General features: G+C 44.1%; 1 protein-coding gene across 1 annotated transcript in view; it reads left to right on the forward strand.

Moving 5' to 3' along the window:
• Positions 1–19,762, forward strand: part of CENPP (centromere protein P) — a 231,673-nt gene extending 211,911 nt beyond the window's left edge. Inside the window, exons 6-8 of the mRNA XM_065879360.1 lie at positions 17,793–17,872; positions 19,008–19,099; positions 19,443–19,762. Coding sequence (XP_065735432.1) covers positions 17,793–17,872; positions 19,008–19,099; positions 19,443–19,573 — 303 coding nt within the window. The 3' untranslated portion in view covers positions 19,574–19,762. The remainder of the gene's footprint in view (positions 1–17,792; positions 17,873–19,007; positions 19,100–19,442) is intronic.
• The last annotated feature ends 2,304 nt before the right edge of the window (positions 19,763–22,066 follow it).

Consider the following 22,066-nt stretch of genomic DNA (forward strand, 5'->3'; position numbering starts at 1 on the left):
TAGGTGTGCAGGCTTCAGTAGTTGCAGCATGTGGGCTCAGTAGTTGCGGCATGCAGGCCCTAGAGCGCAGGCTCAGTAGTTGTGTTGCACGGGCTTAGTTGCTCTGCAACATGTGGGATCTTCACGGACCAGGGATCAAACCCATGTCCCCTGCATTGGTAGGCTACCAGGGAAGTCTCAATTATTGAGATTTTATATAATTTTTAGCTCTTTCTCATGAGAATTGTCCTTTAATTATTATATACAATGTTCAAGGACTGTGGTTGCTTTGTTTAATTTCTTCTGAATATATACTTAAATTACTGAGAGGTTTTTTTTTTCTTTTTTAGAGGTGGTTAAAAACCATTTGTTATAACACACAAAAAGCAAATTCCTCTCTGGTTGAGAGTTGTTTTGCTTTTTAACTGACAAATTTCAAGCAGGCTTTAGTGAAACAAACAATATTTTCACTATAAAATCACCAGCATGATTGCAGGAGGAGCCATGCCATCATCTGTTTATGTTGGTATGCCATTTGATATCTGTAATTCAGAACAGTGAAAGTAAATTTTAACTGCTTTCATGCTGAAAATGGCTTATTTACGTCTTTGGAAGGGAGAATTAGCAATGATCAAGCACTTAGCAGTGACCATGTTTTCTGTCTACAATTCAATGACTCTTCTTAGTTCAGTTTATTTATTTAATACAATTTTTAAAGGTTACTTTCCATTTACAGTTATTACAAAATATTGGCTATATTCCCTGTATTATACAATACATCCTTGAGCCTATCTTACACCCAAAATTTGTACCGCCCACATTACCCTTCTCCCCATGCCCCCACTGGTAACCGCTCATTTGTTCTCTGTATCTGTGAGTCTGCTTCTTTTTTGTTATATTCACTAGTTTGTTGTATTTTTTAGATTCCACATATAAGTAATATCATATAGTATTTGCCTTTCTCTGTCTGACTTCTTTCACTTAGTGTAATGCCCTCCAAGTCGATCCATCGTAGTTCAGTTTCTTGAACCATCATAAACCCTATGCAAGCATTATGCTTCATATCAGATAGGAATCAAAGACTGAATCAAACCACTGTAATTAATCCTGCTTCCTCATATTTTCTCAGGGACTCTCCCTCACCACTCCACTGCCCCCCGCCCCCAGTACCAACTTGGCTCATTTCATGACTGTCATCCACAGCTGGACACTAGCTGCCCTTCCCTCCCAGAATCCTCATTGTGTGAGTAATAAATCTCTTCACACCCTCTTGCAATGTGTGGAACCATCAGTGTTGACATCTGACCCCAAGTTTGGTGGGGGGTGTCCATCATGGTCTGTGGAATGGTCTCAACACCATACTTAGAGTATGTAGCGATGAGTGCCTGGTAGGACATGGTAGTAGAGGGTGGACATCAGTTGTCTGGTGCCCAACACATTCCCTTCCTTCTTCTGAAAGTGCCCCCTTCCTTTTTTTTTTTTTTTTTTTGTGGTACGTGGGCCTCTCGATGTTGTGGTCTCTCCCATTCCAGAGCACAGGCTCTGGACGCGCAGGCTCTAGATGCGCAGGCTTACTGGCCATGGCTCACGGGCCCAGCCGCTCTGCGGCATGTGGCATCCTCCTGGACCAGGGCACAAACCCGCGTCCCCTGCATCATCAGGCGGACTCTCAACCACTGCACCACCAGGGAAGCCCCACCCCCTTCCTTTGAGGAACTTTTCCCTCATAGGCTGACACACCCTTGAAAATTATTCACAATGGAATACTACACAGTCATTAAAAAGAACACAGCAACTCTATCTTCACAGGAAAAGCTCTTCAATACACATTGTTGAGTGAAGAAAAGAAATGCAGGGTTGTCCTGGTGGTGCAGAGGTTGAGAGTCCGCCTGCTGATGCAGGGGACACGGGTTCATGCCCCGGTCCAAGAAGATCCCACATGCCGTGGAGTGTCTGGGCCCATGAGCCATGGTCGCTGAGCCTGCATGTCCGGAGCCTGTGCTCCACAACAGGAGAGGCCACAACAATGAGAGGCCCGCATACCACAAAAAAAGAAAAAAGAAATGCGAAAACAATATGGTGTAGTATGATTGTATTTATTAAATTTTCTCTACTGAGGTATTTTTAATTGAGGTGTAACTTTCCTATTTGCTGTGGGTCCATAGAGATCTGTAATATGAGGAGAGATCTGCAAGATACTCATCTGAGGAGAGAGGGGTGGAGACTAGAATTGGGCTTACATCAAAGAAGAGTTTAACTTAGCTTTAACCATTTAATTTTTATAGTGAGAATGCATTTGTTAATTACTTGTATAATTAAAGAGAAATGAAAATGTGATATTTCTCACCAAAAAGAAAGCAAGAGGAGACTTAAAGAAATACGGCAGGGACTTCCCTGGTGGTCTAGTGGTTAAGACTCCACACTCTCACTGCAGGGGGCACAGGTTTGATCCCTGGTCGGGGAACTAAGATCCCTAATGCCTCATGGCCTGGCCAAAAAAAAACAAAAAAAAGAAATACGGCAGGCCGAGATGACCATATGTACCCTCCCCTGCCCTTTTAATCTTACAGAACTTCTGGATTAAGTACAACATGTTTTAAGTACATAGTCAAGCTCAAAAGAAAGAAGTAAAAATGTCCTGAGAGCCAGAAATAAGGAGAAAAATCAAAGCGAGAGCAGGAGCTGGTTTTGGCCAGCCCACAGCATCTCAGAGCAGATCTGGGCCCTGGGTCAGAGATGGAGGACAGCCTGGGCTGCATCAGATGCTGGGGTGGATCCTCCTCCCAGAGCTTGGGGCCTCAAAGACTTCCGTCAGTTGAAAGAGGAAGAGGAAAGAGTGCCAGCCACCCCAAAGAAGCTGCAGGGAACTTGGCAGGTGGAGAAACTCACCTCTTCAGATCCCTGACATAGATATATACAAGGTCTCAGTTTACCTTGCCTACGTGTGGGCTAGGTAGAAGCCCAAATCTGGAAAGGAATATAAATTGTAGATACAGGGACTCCCCCAGGCTCTGAGAGAAGCCACCCTGAAACTTCCCTGGAGGGAAATTCTCACACATACACAACTGTCACAGACAAAAATGACCCCAGATGAAGCAAGTGCACATTAAAAAACTATACATTAATTGGGACTTCCCTGGTGGTCCAATAGTTAAGAATCCACCTTCCAATGCAGGGGATGCGGGTTCGATACCTGGTCGGGGAACTAAAATCCCACATGCCGCGGGGCAACTAAGCCCGTGCACCACAACTACTGAGCCCATGCGCTCTGGAGCCCGCGCACCACAATTAAAGAGCCCATATGCCGCAACTACAGAGCCTGCGTGCCGTGACTAGAGAGAAGCCCACGCGCCACATCAAAGAGCCTGGGTGCCACAACAGAAGATCCTGCATGCCGCAGCTAAGGCACAACGCAGCTCAAAATTAAATTAATTAATTAAATATTTTTTTAATTATACATTAATTGTATAAAACAAACTTCTGTTAAGTGAGAATTATAGAACAATCTGGACAAAAACTACAAAGTACAAGGTTTAAGATATCAAAGTAATAACTAAACAAATAGATCTAATTTAAAATATAGGACAATTTTTTACAGAAGCCTATTGGAAAAAGAAACAAATTGACTCTAAATTTTTAAAATGTGATTAGAATTTTAAAAATTTAGAAACCAGTGGATAAGTCAAACAACACGTTACATATTACTAAAGAGAACATTAGAGGATTTATTTGAAGAAATCACCCAAAGAACAGAAATATAATTAGATGGAAAACAAATGAGTTCAGTTAAGAAGCATGGAGTTAGGTGGTTCAGCGTAATCTAATAAAAGTTCCAGACAGAGAGAATGAAATAGATGCTATATTTAAAGAGAAGAATGTTATTACCTTGTCAGATATCCTCAGTTGTTTGTCCCAGTGCAGAAAGATTTGAATGACAGGATTCTGTGTGAAAAGAGGGACTACGTTTAAAGGAACAATTATAACTTTACTTTGTACGTGAATATATCATCTCAGAATTTATAAAGGACATTTTAAAAAGAGGAAAAAAGGAACTGTCAAACTGTTTTACAAAGTGGCTGTGCCATTTTACATCTTACCAACAATGCCTGAGGTTTCCACTTTCCCCATTCTCACCAACACTTGCTACTGTCTGTCTTTTTTATAATAGGTACTCTAGTGGATCTGAAGTGGTTTTGTATGGTTTTAAGGTAGATTTCAAAATAAGCATCCTGCAGATCTGTTTTTCACACTGAACTATTTTACTTCAAGCTATTTATGATAGTTCAAATTGTTGTTGAATGCCTTTCTAAACTACCTTATCTTACAAAGTCTAGTTGTAATTTAAATTGAAAATAACCATATGTTCACATTTCCTGACTCTATTAGTCTTTATCCAATCTTTGATTACAGTGTTTTTAACATGTTTAAAATAGTGTATTTTTCTGATAAACATGAACTGCACAGTATCACTGCCCACCCCACCCCCCAAAAGAAAAGGCTGATTATATTTTTTGCCTCAAGAACTTGAAGATTTCGTTACTTCGGAAAAGCATGTTTGAGGTAATCACCTTCCTCTTATAATTAATTAAATGATTTCAGACATTCATAACCATGTTTGCATAAGTCAGGGTCTTCAGGCCAGTCACTTAGGAACATCCTACCAGAACACCATCACTTTCACATACAAAGGTGTGGGCAGAAAAGCCCATATATTTGCAAGTGCTCTTGAAAGAAACAAGAGGGCCCTGCTTAAGCAAGTTCACTAATAGTGTGTCAGCGGAGGCATGCTTCAGCAAAGGGCTTTCAACTTCTCTAGTTCTGTTAGTATAACAAATTGTTAACCACTTGTTTTAAGATTTTTTTCAAGCTCAAACTTTGGTTTCGTCTCTGTATGTTTTCTGCTTTATAAGAGGCAGTAAACTACATCTGGTTAGTATTCAGTGCTTATGGCACTTGTAAATAAAGAACCCTCTTTCTGTTACAAATGTGTAAATGTTCTGCTTACAGCTTTTGATATTTAAAACAGCATGGAATGTGCGTTTGTCTGAGGCTAAAGTATGACCCTTAGGAAATTAGAATCTGTCCTTTGGCTATTTTATCTTTAAAAAAAAAAAGCTTGACTTTGTTGGCCCACATCCTCTGTTTCCATTTTCTCTTATTGCCGGGCGCATAATCCACATTGGACAGTTGTGCAAGCCTCTGGGGTCCTGGGGCCCGAGTTCCCCTCCAGCCCGTCAACACGGTGTCTCTCTATTCCCAAATAAAGCTAAAGTTTGTGCAGGCCTTTTCCATTTCTTTGGTCAGCCTCAGCCTCTGGAAATTAGTATGTTTCTTCAGATATTATTTAAATATACAAGTTAGCTGAACTTTAATAGAAGGAGATTAGGAAAGATAAGTAGAAAGCTTATAAACGTTCAAACAAATGTCTTTACAAGTAAAATTTTCATGTAACAAAAATTTCTAAGCTGCAGCTTTTGGCCCTTTTTTATTTCAAATGTGATTCAACTAATTCCAGTTGAACAAAATCATGTGACCATATTTTCAGAATAGAGAAGTGTTAAACAATTGCACTTATGTGTAAATGACCCAAGAGGGAGTCAACAGTAAGGTCTCCATATTTTCAGACAACTTTAAGCATTTCCACACATTGAAATACCCAGAGGGTGGGAATGCACTGAAAACATTGTCCAGAGCACACATAAAAGTAATAAAAATTTACTGTGCATAAGATAAGACCTTCAAGAAAAAATAAAATCCAGAAAATACTTATCAAAAGACGTGCCCTTGGGGACTTCCCTGGTGGTTCAGTGGTTAAGACTCCGAGCTTCCACTGCAGGGGGCACGGGCTCAATCCCTGGTCAGGGAACTAAGGTCCCACATGCTGCGCAGCAACCAAAAAAAACAAAAAGATGTGCCCTTGGCTATTAATCATGACCCAAGAAAAGGCATACTGACTGCTTCCCAAAACAGTATTTCAGATACTTCTACATCAAGAAAGGCTTGCAGATTGCTAGTCTTAATTTAGGAAGATCAGGTAAAAGAAAATAGATTTTATGTTCTTTGTCCCAAATCCTGGAACATCTGTACACAATATTTCATGCATTTATGGTCACTGCTCTTCAGGACAGATATGACAGAGTTGGAAAAGACACAAAAGAGACAGCAAAGTAATCTTGATGGCAACAGAGCTTCCAGATGAAGAAAAGAACAAAGCATTCTCCACGCTGGATGGCAGTGGCAGAGGGGAGGCATTCGTGTATTTACTTGTTTAATGTCTGTCTTCTCCACTAGATCGTATGCTTCATGGGCTCAGGGATGCTGTCTTTTGTATTTTAACTTTTTGTTGAAATATATAGACACAGAAAAGGGCACACATCATAAATATACAGTTGGATAATTTCTTTCAAAATCATAGAACCACCGGCCAGAAGAGGAAGCAGAGCAAAGAGCAGCCCCCAGAGCCCCTGTGCTCCCTTCTGTCATTTCTTCCACAGCGCCAGGGCCAGGGCCCACCCACCTGCCTCAGGACTCCACAGGACGGGGTTGGCACCTGTCACTGCATACGGTGTCCATATGAGGTCCGTCCATGTGGAGTATAACTGGTGATCATTCCCCTTGTTGCCATGTAGCCTTCCGTCCTGTGGATAAGCCACAAAGCATTCACCCAGTATTCTGTTCCTGGGCCCTTCCAGGTCCTGGCAATTGTAAATAGTGCTGCTGTGTGCATGTCTTTTGGTGACACATGTACATGTTTATGTTGGGTAGAGTTGCTGAATCTTAGAGTAGATGTATGTTCAGCTTTGAGGTGTTGCCAAACAGTTTTTCAAAGTAACTGCCCATTTATACTCTCACCAGCAGGGTGTGAGGGTTCCAGTTGCTCAATTCAGTTTCAACACCGCTTTTGTCAGTTGTTTGTAGCCATTCAGGTATGTATGTTGTGGTATTCCACTGTGGTTTTTATTTGTACTTTCCTGATGCTCAGTGTTATTTTGTTCACCGGGACATACCCAGCATTTAACAAAGTGCCCGTGGTTTTTACTAGAGCTCTTTCAATGCAAGTGACAGAGGATGGGACAGAATTTTAACTCACATTGGCTTAGCAAAAAAGGAAATTTAGGGACTTCCCTGGTGGTGCAGTGGTTAAGAATCCGCCTGCCAATGCAGGGGACACAGGTTGGAGCCCTAGCCCAGGAAGATCCCACATGCCACGGAGCAACTAAGCCCGTGCACCACAACTACTGAGCCTGTGCTCTACAGCCCGTGAGCCACAACTACTGGGCTGGCGTGCCACAGCTACTGAAGCCCACGTGCCTAGAGCCCGTGCTCCGCAACAAGAGAAGACACCACAACGAGAAGCCCACGCACCACAACAAAGAGTAGCCCCCACTCGCTGCAACTAGAGGAAGCCCGCATGCAGCAGCAAAGACCCAACACAGCCAAAAATAAATAAATATTTTTTTAAAAAAGGAAAGTTAGTCACTCCAGTAGTAGTAGAGGGCTGGAGTAGTTCAGACAATCAAAGAAAGGTTGCCTGCGTTTGGGGATCACACCAAGATAAGAGGATTTTCCCTGCCATTGTGAGGCCCTCATCTCTGCACGGTTCTCTGGACAACACACGGGCCTCATACAGCCTGGAAGAGGCTGTCTGCTGAGCAATCCCTGTAGCAAAAGATTTTGTCCTCCCAGCATCTACCTGTCAGTTGGCCCAGGACACATCATATGCTGTTTGTGAGGAGCTGACAGTCTGTGATGACCTGAGCCAATCCTGTGAACAGGGACAGGTCTGTTACCAGAGGAGGGGTAATAAGAAAGCTTGCCAGGCAAAGAAAAACGGGTCTACAGTCCACAATAGCTCCACACAGTAGACACTCTGCAAATCATTCTGAGTGAATGAACTAGTCAATCCAAGTTCATCATGTGTGTAGGCCTCATGATGTATGAGAGGATGAACTTGAAATACTTTTACTTAAGAGGCCCTCTAGGGACTTCCCTGGTGGTCCAGGGGGCCTGGGTTTGATCCCTGGTCAGGAAACTAGATCCCATGTGCATGTCACAACTAAGAGTTCACATGCCGCAACTAAGACCGGAGCAGCCTAAATAAATAAACAAACATTTAAAAAAATAATAAATAAAGAGCTCCTCTAGGAGAATAAAGCAGTTTCAGGACAAGGCAGCAAAGAAAATCCTTCTGCCCTCAATCAATTTAAGAGATATTCCATGCTGAAAATTTGAACTGTTACAGAATGCATTTTGCCAGTTCATGGATGGTCTGTAGAGAAATGCATAAATGAAAGCATTTTCCATGTTTGCTACTCTCCTGTTACCTGTTTTGAGTCTCAAGTCAAGCCCAGGATCAGCTGGCCCCTTCCTACTGCCCAGTCCTGAAGGAGATGCTTATATCATTTGTGGCCAGATGACAAGACATGTGTTATTCTAAGACCCCAAAAACAACTATGCATTTTCTCGAGTCTTTAAGGGAAAAATGCGAGCCCCTTATTCAAAACAATAATAATAATAAGCAAAATACTTACACCCGTGGCAGGACATAAGGAGGTGTATAGAGTAAGGATCTAGGTGAATTTTCCTCTCTCTCTCACAAATGTCATGTGGGATCCTGGGTGGGAATCCTGAAAGAGAAGAAGGACATTAAGCAAAAACTAAGATAGCTGAATAAAGTGTAGACTTTAGTTATAAAAGTGATGTCCCAAGATTGGTTCATTAATTGTAACAAATATACCACACCAATATTAGATGTTAATGATATAGGAACTCTGTACTATCTTCCCAATTTTTCTGTCAGTCTAAAACTGTTTTTTAAAAGTTTGTTTTTAAAATAAAAATTCAGTAGAGGGTCTTGAAAGGAGCCCATGTATGAGGAGGGGGGTGTTGGTCCCTGAAGCGTATAAGCCTTATTGGTTTTAGGGTGAATTCACTCTGACCTCCCTCACTCTGATCAGCACTGAGCCGGACTGTGGGTCACCTGAAATTTGCTTCGAGAAAGGCATTGGGGTCAGGAGGCCAGCTCAGCTTGGCTTCTTTACTTTGGGCTTGGGGTCATTGGAGCAGCCTTGCAAGTCTCTGAGCCTTTTTTTTTTTTCTTATTTTTAAAATGGACATAATTTTATATCCCTGCCTCATAAAGTTATCCTGTGATTAAATATGTAAAGACCTGGCAAAGTTAGAAGTATTGTGCAAATAGAATAAATTATTATCGTCCTTTGGACTATTTTACCAAGGTTTGTTTTCCCTCTCACATTTTAATTCTCATGCCTAATATTCATTTTATTTTATTTTTCTTTAAACCATCAGGATTTGATGTAATACGAAATTTCAACCATTTATTTATTTATTTATGGCCACGTTGGGTCTTCGTTGCTGTGCGTGGGCTTTCTCTAGTTGTGGCGAGCGGGGGCTACTCTTCGTTGCAGCATGCGGGTTTCTCATTGTGGTGGCTTCTCTTGTTGCGGAGCATGGGCTCTAGGCGAGTGGGCTTCAGTAGTTTTGGCACGCCAGCTCAGTAGTTGTGGCTCACGGGCTCTAGAGCGCAGGCTGAGTAGTTGTGGCTCACGGGCTTAGTTGCTCCGTGGCATGTAGGATCTTCCCAGACCAGGGCTCAAACCCGTGTCCCCTGCATTGGCAGGCGGATTCTTAACAACTGAGCCACCAGGGAAGCCCCCAAAATTTCAACCATTTAAAATTTTATTTACATAAATTATTTGTACCCTATTTTATTTTGGGGTTCCTCTGTTTCTACGGACATGAGTTGACAATGGTTCATATATTTTCTTCCCATTTTTAAAAACTGAAGGCATTTTAACATAGGACTCTAGAATACAAGTTTGGACATATATCATTAGCTCTATATATAAAATGTAATTTAAATATTATTTAAACCTTAAATTCTATACCCAAACTATTCATCAAGTATGAGGGAAAATTGAAAATATAAACATGAAAGGCCTCAAAAATGGACAATTGAAACACACTGCCTTTGTTGGGCACCCTGCTAAAACCCTTCTGAAATGACAGTAGAGAGTGTTTTAAAAGACATACTGCACAAGGATGAAGAATAGGCCAGAGGAAGGCCGCAGTAACATACAGGAAGCAGATAACAGTGTGTTGTTTGATGAGGACCAGAGAAAGCTGAGACCTAACCCTTGAAGGAAGTTGATTTGTTCTGTGGAAGCTCTGATAGAGGGACTGTGGATAGGAGAATTAGTAGAAAGTCTATATGAGAGTCAGTCCGTCCTCACCCTGACAGAAGGCCTATGTGAAAAAGCTAGGAACCTCCAGAAAGAGCCTGGACTCTGCAACCTGACTCCTCTGGAGAGAAAACTGTGGACTTCTTCTAATAAAAATAAGCACAGGGGTGTTCGCTGGTGGCCTAGTGGTTAGGATTCCGGGCTTTTACTGCCGTGGCCGGGGTTCAGTCCCTAGCTGGGGAACTGAGATCCCACAAGCCACATGGTGTGGGCCACCCCCTCCCACCCCTCCAAAAAAATAGACACAACAAGTTGCCTTCACTAGATCAGGAACCCTTCACTGTTGGGGACTTAAGTCTTATACCACATGGAATATATGAACAAACCTGTAGGGGCTATTATGTTTCCCAACAAAAATGTTTCTGTTGCTACCATCAAAATCAGTTGCCAGCATGAATTCTGTTACAAGTTGATTGTAATCACACTTGACCTGTGTATTACAACTATATTTGAATTTAGAAATGTTAAATGATAGAATTGTTTATGAGCTCAGGTTTTGGAAACCTATTGCCTTAGGTTTGAATCAGTTTACTAGTTGTGCAAGCTTGAGCAAGTATCTTAATTTTTCAAGCTTCAGTTCCATTTATTTATTTATTTAAATTTATTTATTTACTTATTTTTTTCGGCTGCGTTGGGTCTTCATTGCTGCGCGCAGGCTTTCTCTAGTTGCAGTGAGTGGGGGCTACTCTCCGTTGCGGTGCGCGGGCTTCTCATTGCATAGTGGCTTCTCTTGTTGGGGAGCACGAGCTCTAGGCATGCAGACCTCAGTAGTTGTGGCTCGCGGGCTCTAGAGCGCAGGCTCAGTAGTTGTTTCGCACGGGCTTAGTTGCTCCGCGGCATGTGGGATCTTCCCTGACCAGGGCTTGAACCCATGTCCCCTGCATTGGCAAGCGGATTCTTAACCACTGTGCCACCAGGGAAGTCCCCTCAGTTTCATTTAAATGGGCATTATACCAATGGTTTCATATGACTGCTGTGAACATTTGATGAGCTAATGCATGTCAAGTGCATAGGGCCTGCAAATGTTAAGAGATCGATAAATTATGTGTGGCAGTATGGGTGTGTAATTTGTCTTTTGAAAAAGAAACTAAACACCTTAAAAAGTCTGTGATTCTATGAAAAAATTTAAATTAGACCATAGCTACTTTAAATTATAATCAGTTTCAATGCTTTGGACATTACTTTGAGATTTATGAAATAATGAGAGAGTTTCAACCTTAGTAATGATAAAATTGCCAGTGAATATCTGGAATATTACTTTCATCATCTGCTTGCATTTCATTATTTTGCTTGCATAATTACATATTAAAAACGTTATGAAGAGAAAGTTGTGAAATTACCTCTAAAGAGTTTCTAACATTGATTATGTTTATATGTGTGTGTGTGTTCAGCTTCTTAATTATCATTTCTGACTATTTTAAAAGAAACCAACTTGGCTTGCCTTTTTAATTATCAGTCTAGGAGGGAACAGACTACATTTAAAAGCATACAATTGCTAGCCAATTAGCTTAGAATGAAAAAAACAATCTTAAAAACAGAACTACTGTTTGGACGTGTATCCCCACCCGAAGTGATGTTTACTGTCTAGTAATCTTAATGGGGTTGATCTTTTAAGGGTACACTTGCCTTCAGATTGATTGCATGGTGTATGTTTCTTGGCTGTATATATGACTGATTTTGCTTGTCTAACCTTCCCCTTTCCATTCTAAACAGGGAAGTTATAGAAGGATTATATGTGTAAACATTATCCCTTCCTAGGAATAGAGTGATTTTAGAGCCACAGAAGAAAGAAGGCTAGAGAATTCTGAGGGGTGGACCGAGGTGTTGGGGTGATCTCCTGCTTGTTAATATGCATGTGCAGAAGGATTCTGAAGGGGCTATGGTGTGTGCGTGTGTCACACCAACCTGTCTTACCAAGCTCTTTCCCCTGAGGGGGCCTGGATGCACTGAAGCCCCAGGAGCAATAAGCCCAGGTCTTAGCTCCTCGGAGAAACACTGATACCTGTTGAATAAATTAGGGTCAATACTGATACAAAATAAATAAATAAGGGAGAAGTAAAAGCTCGTTCTTCTGGTGGAAATCTTCTCGTCAATGTGGAAGGAATGATGGAGACAGACTGTCACCCTTTGGCAACCCTCATGTGGTTGACTCAGCTGTGAGGCAGCAGCAGGCCCAGGCTGGTGAGTGGACATCTGACTGAGGAGCCAGACAGTGGCCTGGTCTCAGGATGTCCCCTTGGAAAATACCAGTTACGGAGGGAAAAGGGTGACTTTTGGGTCACCCCAAAAGCACAGCAGCATTTCTGTGGCACTCCTGATGTAGCATCACAAGGCGACGTCAGACCTGGGCTGAGGCCCGTCTGCAGCCCAAGAGGTCTCACTCTCCAAACCGCCAAGACCTGAAGCAGGGACCGACTGGAGACTGGGGGTGGGGGCAGGGGCTATGATGGGCACAGAGGGGAGCTGGGGACATCTGAAATTTTCTGGTTGGAATGTTATGTTTTGGTAAAGCAGGAAGATGGCCCCATTTGGGGAAATGCCCACTGAGTGTCCAGGGGTGATGGGTATCTTATCTACTGCTCGCTCTAGAAACGGACGACTGACTGTGGGTGTAATGGTTGTGAGTGAGCCTGCAGGGAGATAACAGAGGGTCCCACCCGGGCAGAATGGCCTCAGAGGCCCCAAAATGGTACACTTGTTCACTCCATAACATCATATGTGACATCTGTGATTATATAGATGTAAAATGTGTGTAAAGAAACTGCACCTGGACAGGAATAAAGACGCAAACATAGAGAATGGGCTTGAGGACACGGGGAGGGGGAAGGGTAAGCTGTGACAAAGTGAGAGAGTGGCATGGACATATATATACTACCAAATGTAAAATAGATAGCTAGTGGGAAGCAGCCGCATAGCACAGGGAGATGAGCTCGGTGCTTTGTGACCACCTAGAGGGGTGGGATAGGGAGGGTGGGAGGGAGACACAAGAGGGAGGGGATATGGGGATATATGTATACGTATAGGTGATTCACTTTGTTATAAAGCAGAAACTAACACACCATTGTAAAGGAACTATACTCCAATAAAGATGTTTAAAAAAAAAAAAAGAAACTGCACCTGTGACTGGCACAGACGAACCACTTAACGTTTCTTAGCTTCATCTTTAAAATAAGAGCACCTTGTCTTCTAAGTGCAGATGTTGTAGGCATTTCTAAGCCTTCTGATGTTGGGAACAACTGGAACAGTTGTCTCAGGATTTTTGGGTGTGGGGCACAGTGTGGATGCCTATCTTGACTCTGGCCGCACACCCTCCCAGAGCTGCACAGGCCCCCAGCCTAGAGCTGCTACAGGTGATGCCCCAACCCAGGCCTACAGGCAGATGGGCTCTCCCTCCTTTTCCTACACCCAGCAACTTGGAATCTGTGTACTGTGCCAAGTGACAAAAGCAATACAATTTAGTAACAAGTTTGATGTGTTTTATTCAAATGAAAAAATCCATGAATTGGGGAAGTCCAGGGCCTCACAAGCAGGGGAGCACTGTTCCCAAGGGAGTTTTATAGACTTGTTAAAGAGCCCACACAAAAACAAAGCAGGATTGGCTAGGAGATCCCATTTTCTAGGGTGTAGTGAGCTCATTAAAGCTGAATCGGAGGACTGTGATTGGGGTTAGGTGTTGTCCAGATATGCAGGCTGACTTAGCTTTAGATGTGTGCTGTGGGCCAGGCCTCAGGGGTAACTTCCATTTTATGGGTCCTGATTTACAAATTAACTTTATCAGCTGCCTCTGCCACCATCCACCTAAGTCTGTCCCAATGCCATGACGATCTGAGGATTGGCCATCATCCTTTGTACCCATTCCCATCTGCACACACCCAATCCCAGCACCTCATATCCCTCCCTGGCAGCTCCACTGTTTCCCTGCTTCTCCTTGTGGAACAGCCTGTGTCCGTGTCCTTCCTCATCCTGGAATCTTCTTCATCCACCAGAATCCAGCACAATTCCTCACGGCCCCACCAATACCTTTGTCCCAGCACCACAGAGGGAGCCACATAGTCAACCACTCCCTCCTCCCTGAGCCTTGCCTGTACTCCCTGCCCCACACCTGGCCTCCACCTCTGCCATCTTCATGGGCACTTCCACAGACTGACCTGTGTTGGGAGTCGCACATCTTCCTACCCATGCCCACCTCTCCCCAACAGCACAGTAACTAAAGGGAACAGGGATTCTCTACGGGGCGGGGGCAGGGGAGGAGGGGATGAAAATGTTCTGCAGTTAGAAACTGGTGATGGTTGCATAATCTTGTGAATATACCAAAACTCACTGAATTATACACTTTAAAGGAGTGAATTTTGTTAATGTGAATTATACCTCAATTTAGGGGAAAACATTACCGAATCAGACAGACATAATCTTTGGGAAAATATTAAAGTCAAGATGAATTAGTATATCTATGGACACTCAAGGATACATTTCAACTAAAGACTCAAGGTTTCCCATTCATTTAAGTGGGGGTGGGGGGTGAAGCGGGATGGTATGACTGATCCGTAACACAAGGCTGGTTTTCTCTAAAGTTCTGTTTAAAATTCTCTTCCCTTTGGACCAGCATCCAGCAGCCATTCCAACAGCAGAGTAGATCTCAGGTAGAAAACTGGGATGAATAACAAATTGGCAACTTTCTCACAGCTACCATTTTTTCCATCATAAACACCAGGAGAGTTCTTGACTGAAAAGTCCAGGCATATGGCAAGCAGCTAAATAAACATCCATTTTGAATCACCGCTTAGAACAAGCTTCCTACGGAAGGCTGACAGGCCCAGTGTGTGCAAAGGACCCGCACCATGCAGCCTCTTCCCAGCCTTCCCAACAACGCTGGGAAGCACAGGCCTCCCATTTGCTCCCTTTATGTACCAGACCTCGACCTTAGTTTCACCAGTGGCAGCATGTGAAGTATCTAAGGTGCTTTCCAGGTCAGGCTGATAACTTTCCAGTCAACTTTTTCTGTGTGAGGCTATTTTTTCATGTTAAATATTCTAAAATATATTGGCCAGATTGCTGCCTTATCAGAGTACATCATCTTAATCCTTTCTTGGTGATTCAGTTGGCTTTTCTGAATGTCAAATATGGTAATATGTAAAACTTTCAATCGCTATTGAAATATGCTGATCTTATGCTATGACCTCAGGCCCGCTTTGCATTTAGAGTTGTATCACATTTCACAACTTATCTGTCTTCTCCCTCGAAGCCACCTGTACATGTCTCATGTGGATGAGACCCACCCTTTGTATTTCTAACTATCGTTGACGGTATCTAGACTGTGCTTTTTATGTTGCGTCTCTGGGCTACTCTTCAGCCTTTAGTTGCTTTCTTCCTGTCAGCTTTGAATATCTGAGGTCACCAGACAAGTGAATGAAGCTGGATAAACAGGGCAATATTATTAACTTGTATAAAAGGGAACTTTCCACACAAGCCCCTAAAAGGTCCCCAGAAACACATACTAAATGCCTGATCTCTTCCTAACGTTAGTGTTTCTACTTTTGGTTTTTTATTTTAAAAACTAAAGAGAGTAAGAGAAAGTTTCTAATCTAAACCCTCCTTTTGCTCATGAGGAGAAGGCCTAGAGAGGCTGTGAGGTCTGCTTGGAAGCAGACCAAGCCCTTGAGCCTCAGGCTGGAACTGGCCCAGGCCATGTGCTTCCAGCTCAGCCTGGAAGTTACACTGCCACATTCACATGTTCTCCTTTACATTCCTCATACAGCTGTTATTAATTTAGAAGAGCCTGAGGTTTAAAAATCACCCAGCACTCTTTCCATTTTAAAAAGTTAGGTATACATTTTCTCATAAAAACTATTTCGCTGAAATTAGAAATCATCTAAGTTTAAACCAGGCCCAACCCAGCCTTTGGTCAGCATGGCTTGGTGTTTGGACGTGTTCTCGCTCCATCAGCATCTTTCTCACACAGGGGTCTGAGAGCACTGGCCTCACACGCTGGCAACAAACTCACTGATATGTGGCTGGCCCTTTAAAGGTTATGACACATCTTTGTCCCCACAAGACCTCATTTGACGGGAGCTGATTTTCTTCAGCCCATGAAGTACCTGCATCCTCAGGAAGGCCCCATCCTCTGAAGCAGGCAAGTTCTGCTCACCCACAGTTCCAGCCCTGCCCCTTCTCTTGCAGGAGGAGGGGTTTCTCTGACTGGCTGCTAGATCAGACATTTCTCAGAGGAAGCCGCACCTCACTTTCCTTCCATGAGGTTTGGGGCAGCCACGATGGCTGGGTTTGGGTTTGGATTTGGGACATGGCCGGGCTTACATGTGATTTCAGCATCAGTCCAGGTGTCCGTTTCTACAGCAGGAGCTGTGAGAAGAGGGAAAGAAAATGTGTCTTTCAAAAGCTGACCCTTTTGGAACTTAGAATCTTACTGTGGAGCCGACTTTTAGTCTCTATCATATCACCCCAACCCCGCAATCTGTTCTCACAAGAACAAACAAAAATAAGTTTTTCCAAGAATTGAGAAGATGGGGCCACTCATTACTCTATTTGTTGTGAACATTCTGTTCAGATTCTTGCAAAGCTTTGTTATTCTAACGATCTACAAGTCAAGTCTAATGCTAGAGGTTCCCAGAGCCCCCTACAAATAATAGAAGCAGACATTTCCAGAACTATTACATTACATGGAGGGAAAAGCCAACCCTACTTTAGAGTTGCAAGCCTAGAAACTTGTGAAATTCGACTTCATTTCCATTTTAGAGAGGATACTTTTGACTCTAAAATGGTACACGATCTCATCATGAAGCTAACTTTTAGCAGAGCATGCTCCCTGAAACACAATTATCCAGAATAGCCAGACACCATGCCTAGGGGAGACACACAGGTCACTGGGAGAGTCCAGGTGGCCCCGCGCGGGCTGTGCAGGAGCCAAGTGCCCACAGTTACCAATATGCAGGCTAGGGCCATTCGGCAGCAAGTGTGAGGACAGATGGTGGAAGCATCCACTGTGGCGGGGACCAGCCCACAGGCCTCAGTTTGAAAGGCTTTTAAGGCCAAATGCTAGCACTCTAGAGAAAAACATTTGCTTTACAATGAGAAACCTGGCAGACAGCACCTCACTTCAGTCATCAGGATCAGCATCACCTTGGTGGGTCAGCTGGCCGGCATGCCTGACCAGCCTCCTCAAGCTGTCCTGGTCACAAGACACAGATAAAGGAAGCAGGTCGGCCAAACGCTGCGGGGCCCTGGGTAGACAAGCCAGTGAAATCAGAATGGAGTTCTGTAACCTGTTAACACTGGGCACTTGATGGTGTGGAATCCTGGAGGCTGTGTATCAGTGGAGATCTAGAACAGGCAGTGCTGATGACCACAGAAGGCAGGAGTGGGGATGGCCATGGCCAGGACGCCATGATGCCTGGATGAGAAAATGGCACACCTGAAAATTAAAGACTTTCAGGGAATGCGAGACACACCTGAAAAGGGTTTCTTGCTTCTTTTCAGTCACCTGGAACAGCGTCCCTGCACCCCACAGATTTCTCTAACCGTTTCTTCTCCCCACAGGAAAAGTACCCAGAGGCTGTGCACCTTTCAGAGGGGGCCTCCTCCAGCTGCATGGGCATCAGGAACCCCAGCCGACCAGGGTGAGTGCACAGGCCCCACCAAGTCCCTCCCCAACACCCAGATGGTTGTTTCCTGTTAAAAATGAGGATTACAAATAGAAAACAAATGTAAACCACCTAACTGACATCTTGAGCTATGTCTGTGGAGTCATAACAGATAAGCAGCTGATGGCAGGAGAGCACAAGGGGGACCATGTGGGGACTGTAAACACAGACGGGGTCTGTGAGGAAAAGGTGCCAGTTTCACTGCTGGGGTCCTTAGGAGGCCAAGGAGGGGAGGCCACGAGGGGTGGAGCTGTATTTTCACCAACTTATTTCAAGAAATGTGGGGAGTCAGCAAGCACTGAGTGAGGGGAGAACTCATCTGGGTCTCCCTCCACCCACCATGGGCACCTTTATGTGCACATGGACAGGATGTGCTTCTGTGACCTGTGCCTAAAGATGTTTTGTTTCCAAGCCTTAAAATGGTGTTGTAGTTATGTAAGCTTCTGGAACTTGCCTTATTCAACATTATTTCCAAAATTCACCTCTGATGGTGCATGTAGCTGTAATTCATTCATTTTCAGTGCTTATACTCCATTAGGTGAATATATGTATTTCTGCATCCTTCAGGTCTTGGGCATTTGGGTTAGTCATCATTTTCCACTATTTCTAACATTCCTGTTCATGTCCTCTGGCACACAAGTACACAAGCTTCTCTTAGGCATATACCTAGAAGTGAAATTCCTGGGTCATAGGGCAGATTCAGCTATCACTGCCAAATTCTTTTCAAAGTAGTTTATCAATTTATGTTTCCCACCAGTAATTTTTAAGCTCTTATTGCTCTACATCCTGTACTTCACTTGTATGATCACAGTAATATGCAGTGGGTACAAACAGTAGCTTACTATGGTCTTAGTTCCCATTCTCCTGTTTGTTCATGATGTTGAACATCTTTTCATGTTTCACTGGCCATATTCTCTCTTCATCTGTGGGTCTTTAAGATCAGGGGAGTCCGAGCACGGCCTTGGGGAAGGGCAGGAACTCCCAGGATGGTTGGGAGGACAGCAGCACTCCTGCCTGGGTGGGCATCCTCTCCTCTAGAGAGAGAGGCAGGTGCTGCATACAGTTTAGTCTGATTTCAAGAGCACTTAGCAATGCACCTTACCTCTTTCAGGTTTGAACTAGTAATTGTTTGGAGGATACAAATAGATGAAGAAGGGAAGGTTTTGCCAAAGCTGGATCTTCTCACCAAAGTGCCGCTGCAAGGTAGGGACGTTCTGGTGATTTCTCACTATGCTCAACACAGACACCTACTTATTTCATCTGGGTTTATATGGCAAGAATCAAAAGTCAAGAATTTCATTAGTGTACTTTTTAAATCAGTTTTCAAAATATTTTTGTCCATAATCACTCAAAAAGCACAGGCAAGGGGGACTGCTCCCCCACGGCCCTCCTAGGCTGAGTGCTCAATGTCTCTGCCACAGGCATTTGGGTAAGTGCTCTGTTCAAGGTCATGATTCAGTCGTCCTGCCTTCCCATTCAGTGTGGCCAGCAGAGAATGAGGGCATTGTCTCGGTGAAGTTTCTCACCCAGTTTGTTTTCTTTACAGCCCTGGAACTGGACAAGAACGGAGTCATAGAAACTGCTCCTCTCAGCTTCCGAACCCTACTGGGCGTGCTGGGCATTGAAGCCACTCTGGAAAGTCTGATTAAATCACTTCACACAGAGGCAAGCAACTAGTTCCCAAACAGTGAAAAACTACACATAGAAGTAAGATGCTGCACCTGGAGGCATGTGATTTTATTGAATATAAAAATTTGCTCTTTTCCACTTAGAAACCTTACCTCTAGAACATGTTTATGCAGTTATGGCACATTATATATAAGTTGTCAGGACATGAAAAATAAATAGTTATTTAAATTCAAAATACCAAATAAGTGACACATATAGTGTATTTTTAAAAGTAAACTCAACATCTGAGGAAGTACAGGAGTGGCTGCCCACCCTGGGATGTGGGGAGCCACTCTGCGCCCCCCCATGGTATGAATATGACGGCAGAGGTGGCCCCAGCCCATCTCAAAGGTTGACCCTCCTCCTGTCACCCACCACCTAGGGACTCTTGGAGGGCTTGCCAATGCAGCCTCATCTCTTAGACATTCCTCAGAAACCTCTGGGGAGCCACACCACCCTCCTCGCCTCCTGGCTCTGGAAAGCAGCACTTGGAGGCTTTCACAGCACCTCTCAGCAGCAAGTCCTCTGACATTCACTCTTCTTGGTCTTCCACAAAAAAAGTAGAGCGGTTAGCATAAAAAAACACAGTAAGACAGCAAATACGGCACTGTCCCTTCACACAGGACCTTAGCACCCCTGGTCCCTCTGCACAGAAGAAACAGTGTTTTCATTAAAGTCCCCCAGAGTCTAAGTGCTGCACTGACCTGAGTTGCCAGTTTAAAGTAGAATGGGTGAAAACATTGTTTCGATCAAATGAAAGCCTCAGAGCAGGGGCCGTGGTGGAGTGTGAGAAGAGCAAAGGGTTGGGTCAAGACCCTCTAGCAGGGGACACTCATCTATCACCTCTTCCCCCCAAGTAGAGGGTGATGGTTTTCAGACAGTCCAGACCAGCCAGGACAGGCAACAGGAGGCTACCCAGCCCACCTCCTTGAGGAGGTGGCGTTCCAGAGCTCTGCACACAGGCACTCAGGGTCCTCTGCACACCCTGGCCAAGACCGTCCTCACCCCAGGCCAGCAACAAGGAACCTCGGGCCAAAACAACTCTGGAAGCTGCCTACTTCCACGCACTCTGGAGCCTGCAACTTGCCCATGAGAACGCGGCTCCATGCACATCCCTATGAGTGGAATCTCCAAAGCCCCTGTACCCCAACACACCACGTGAATGAGAGATGTGTGTCATTTGAATATGCTTTTGAACCTCTGAGTGTAGAATTAAGTAGTAAGTGGTAAACGGTAGTAAGAAGTAAATGATAGGACAGAATTGGAGAATAAATTCTGGAAGAGCTGGCTTGATTCTAATAAGCATAATTCTCAATTTATCACAAAATTCCCCACAAAAATTTACAATCAGCAAAATATTCTTATTTTTTTGTGTAGTATTTTCATACAATCCCATGGTTTCACTAATATTATATTACAATAAGCCTTCATTAGTCCCTCAAAATGATGATATAAATAATCTATACAACCTACCATAGAATAAAAACTGAAGCCAAGATTCCCAACAGTTTTCATAGCAGCTGGGCACACTTTTGGTGACCCCAACAAGAACCCTCATAGTGCCAGCCAGGAGTCTTGCGGAAGCAGGGCTTTGGGCAGCCCCGATGGGGAGGTGGTCCAGCACCACTCAAGGCCACTAACACCACACATCTTAGTGAAACCCAAGGGAGGAACAGGTATGGGGAAGGAGGGAAAACTCGATGCTGGCTCTGGCAGAAGTAGCTGAGGTTTCCCAAACACCCAAAAATGCCAGGAACCCAGAGCTGGCAGGAGCACAGCCACCCCATGACACCCACGCTGGGCACAGCAGCTCAGAGTTGCAGCCCTGCTTCCAGCTCCCACAGCAGCAATTTCGGGTGGGAAAGAACACCTTGTCTCCCCTAAAGAGGATAAAATCATGCGGCACAAAAAAAATGTCAGTGCTCGCATGAGTGGTGTCAACCCCTGCCCTGAGTGCCACGCTCCCTGCTGACCCTGTGCAGAGCGGTGGGTATGGCATCTCCACAGGGACTCTGAGTCCACTGCTCAAAACTGATGTCCATATCAACAACTTATTGCTCTCCACAGCAGGGAACCACTAAACCTGCGCTGACACATGGCTTGCATTGGAAAAGTGACCAAGTAACTCAGCTGGGAAAGTTCCAGTAGTATCTGTGTTTTCTTAAAAGTCCAAACTCTAAGGTGTATGTGACAATTCAAGTTTTCTGTGTTAGAATTCTGGTGGTAGGAGAGCCAAACCTTGGGTCTTATAAGGCTTTTTAGAGATTAGACGTGAGCCCTGCATGGAAAGGGAGAACTGCCCAGAGGGGCCTCCCGGGCACAGCACACTGCTGGGCTCACGTCCAACATTCCTTGTCCTGGAAGATGTCTCTAGTGCTCTTCCACTCTGTGTCTCCCAGAGGCAGTCCCACCTGAACAGGGGTTGAAAAGCAAAAACATTCACAGCCAAAAGTCACCCAACACAACAGAAACTCTATCATTCAACCTTCACATTCTATGTTC

This window comes from Phocoena phocoena, chromosome 6 (genome assembly GCF_963924675.1).
Source record: "Phocoena phocoena chromosome 6, mPhoPho1.1, whole genome shotgun sequence".
NCBI lineage: Eukaryota > Metazoa > Chordata > Mammalia > Artiodactyla > Phocoenidae > Phocoena > Phocoena phocoena.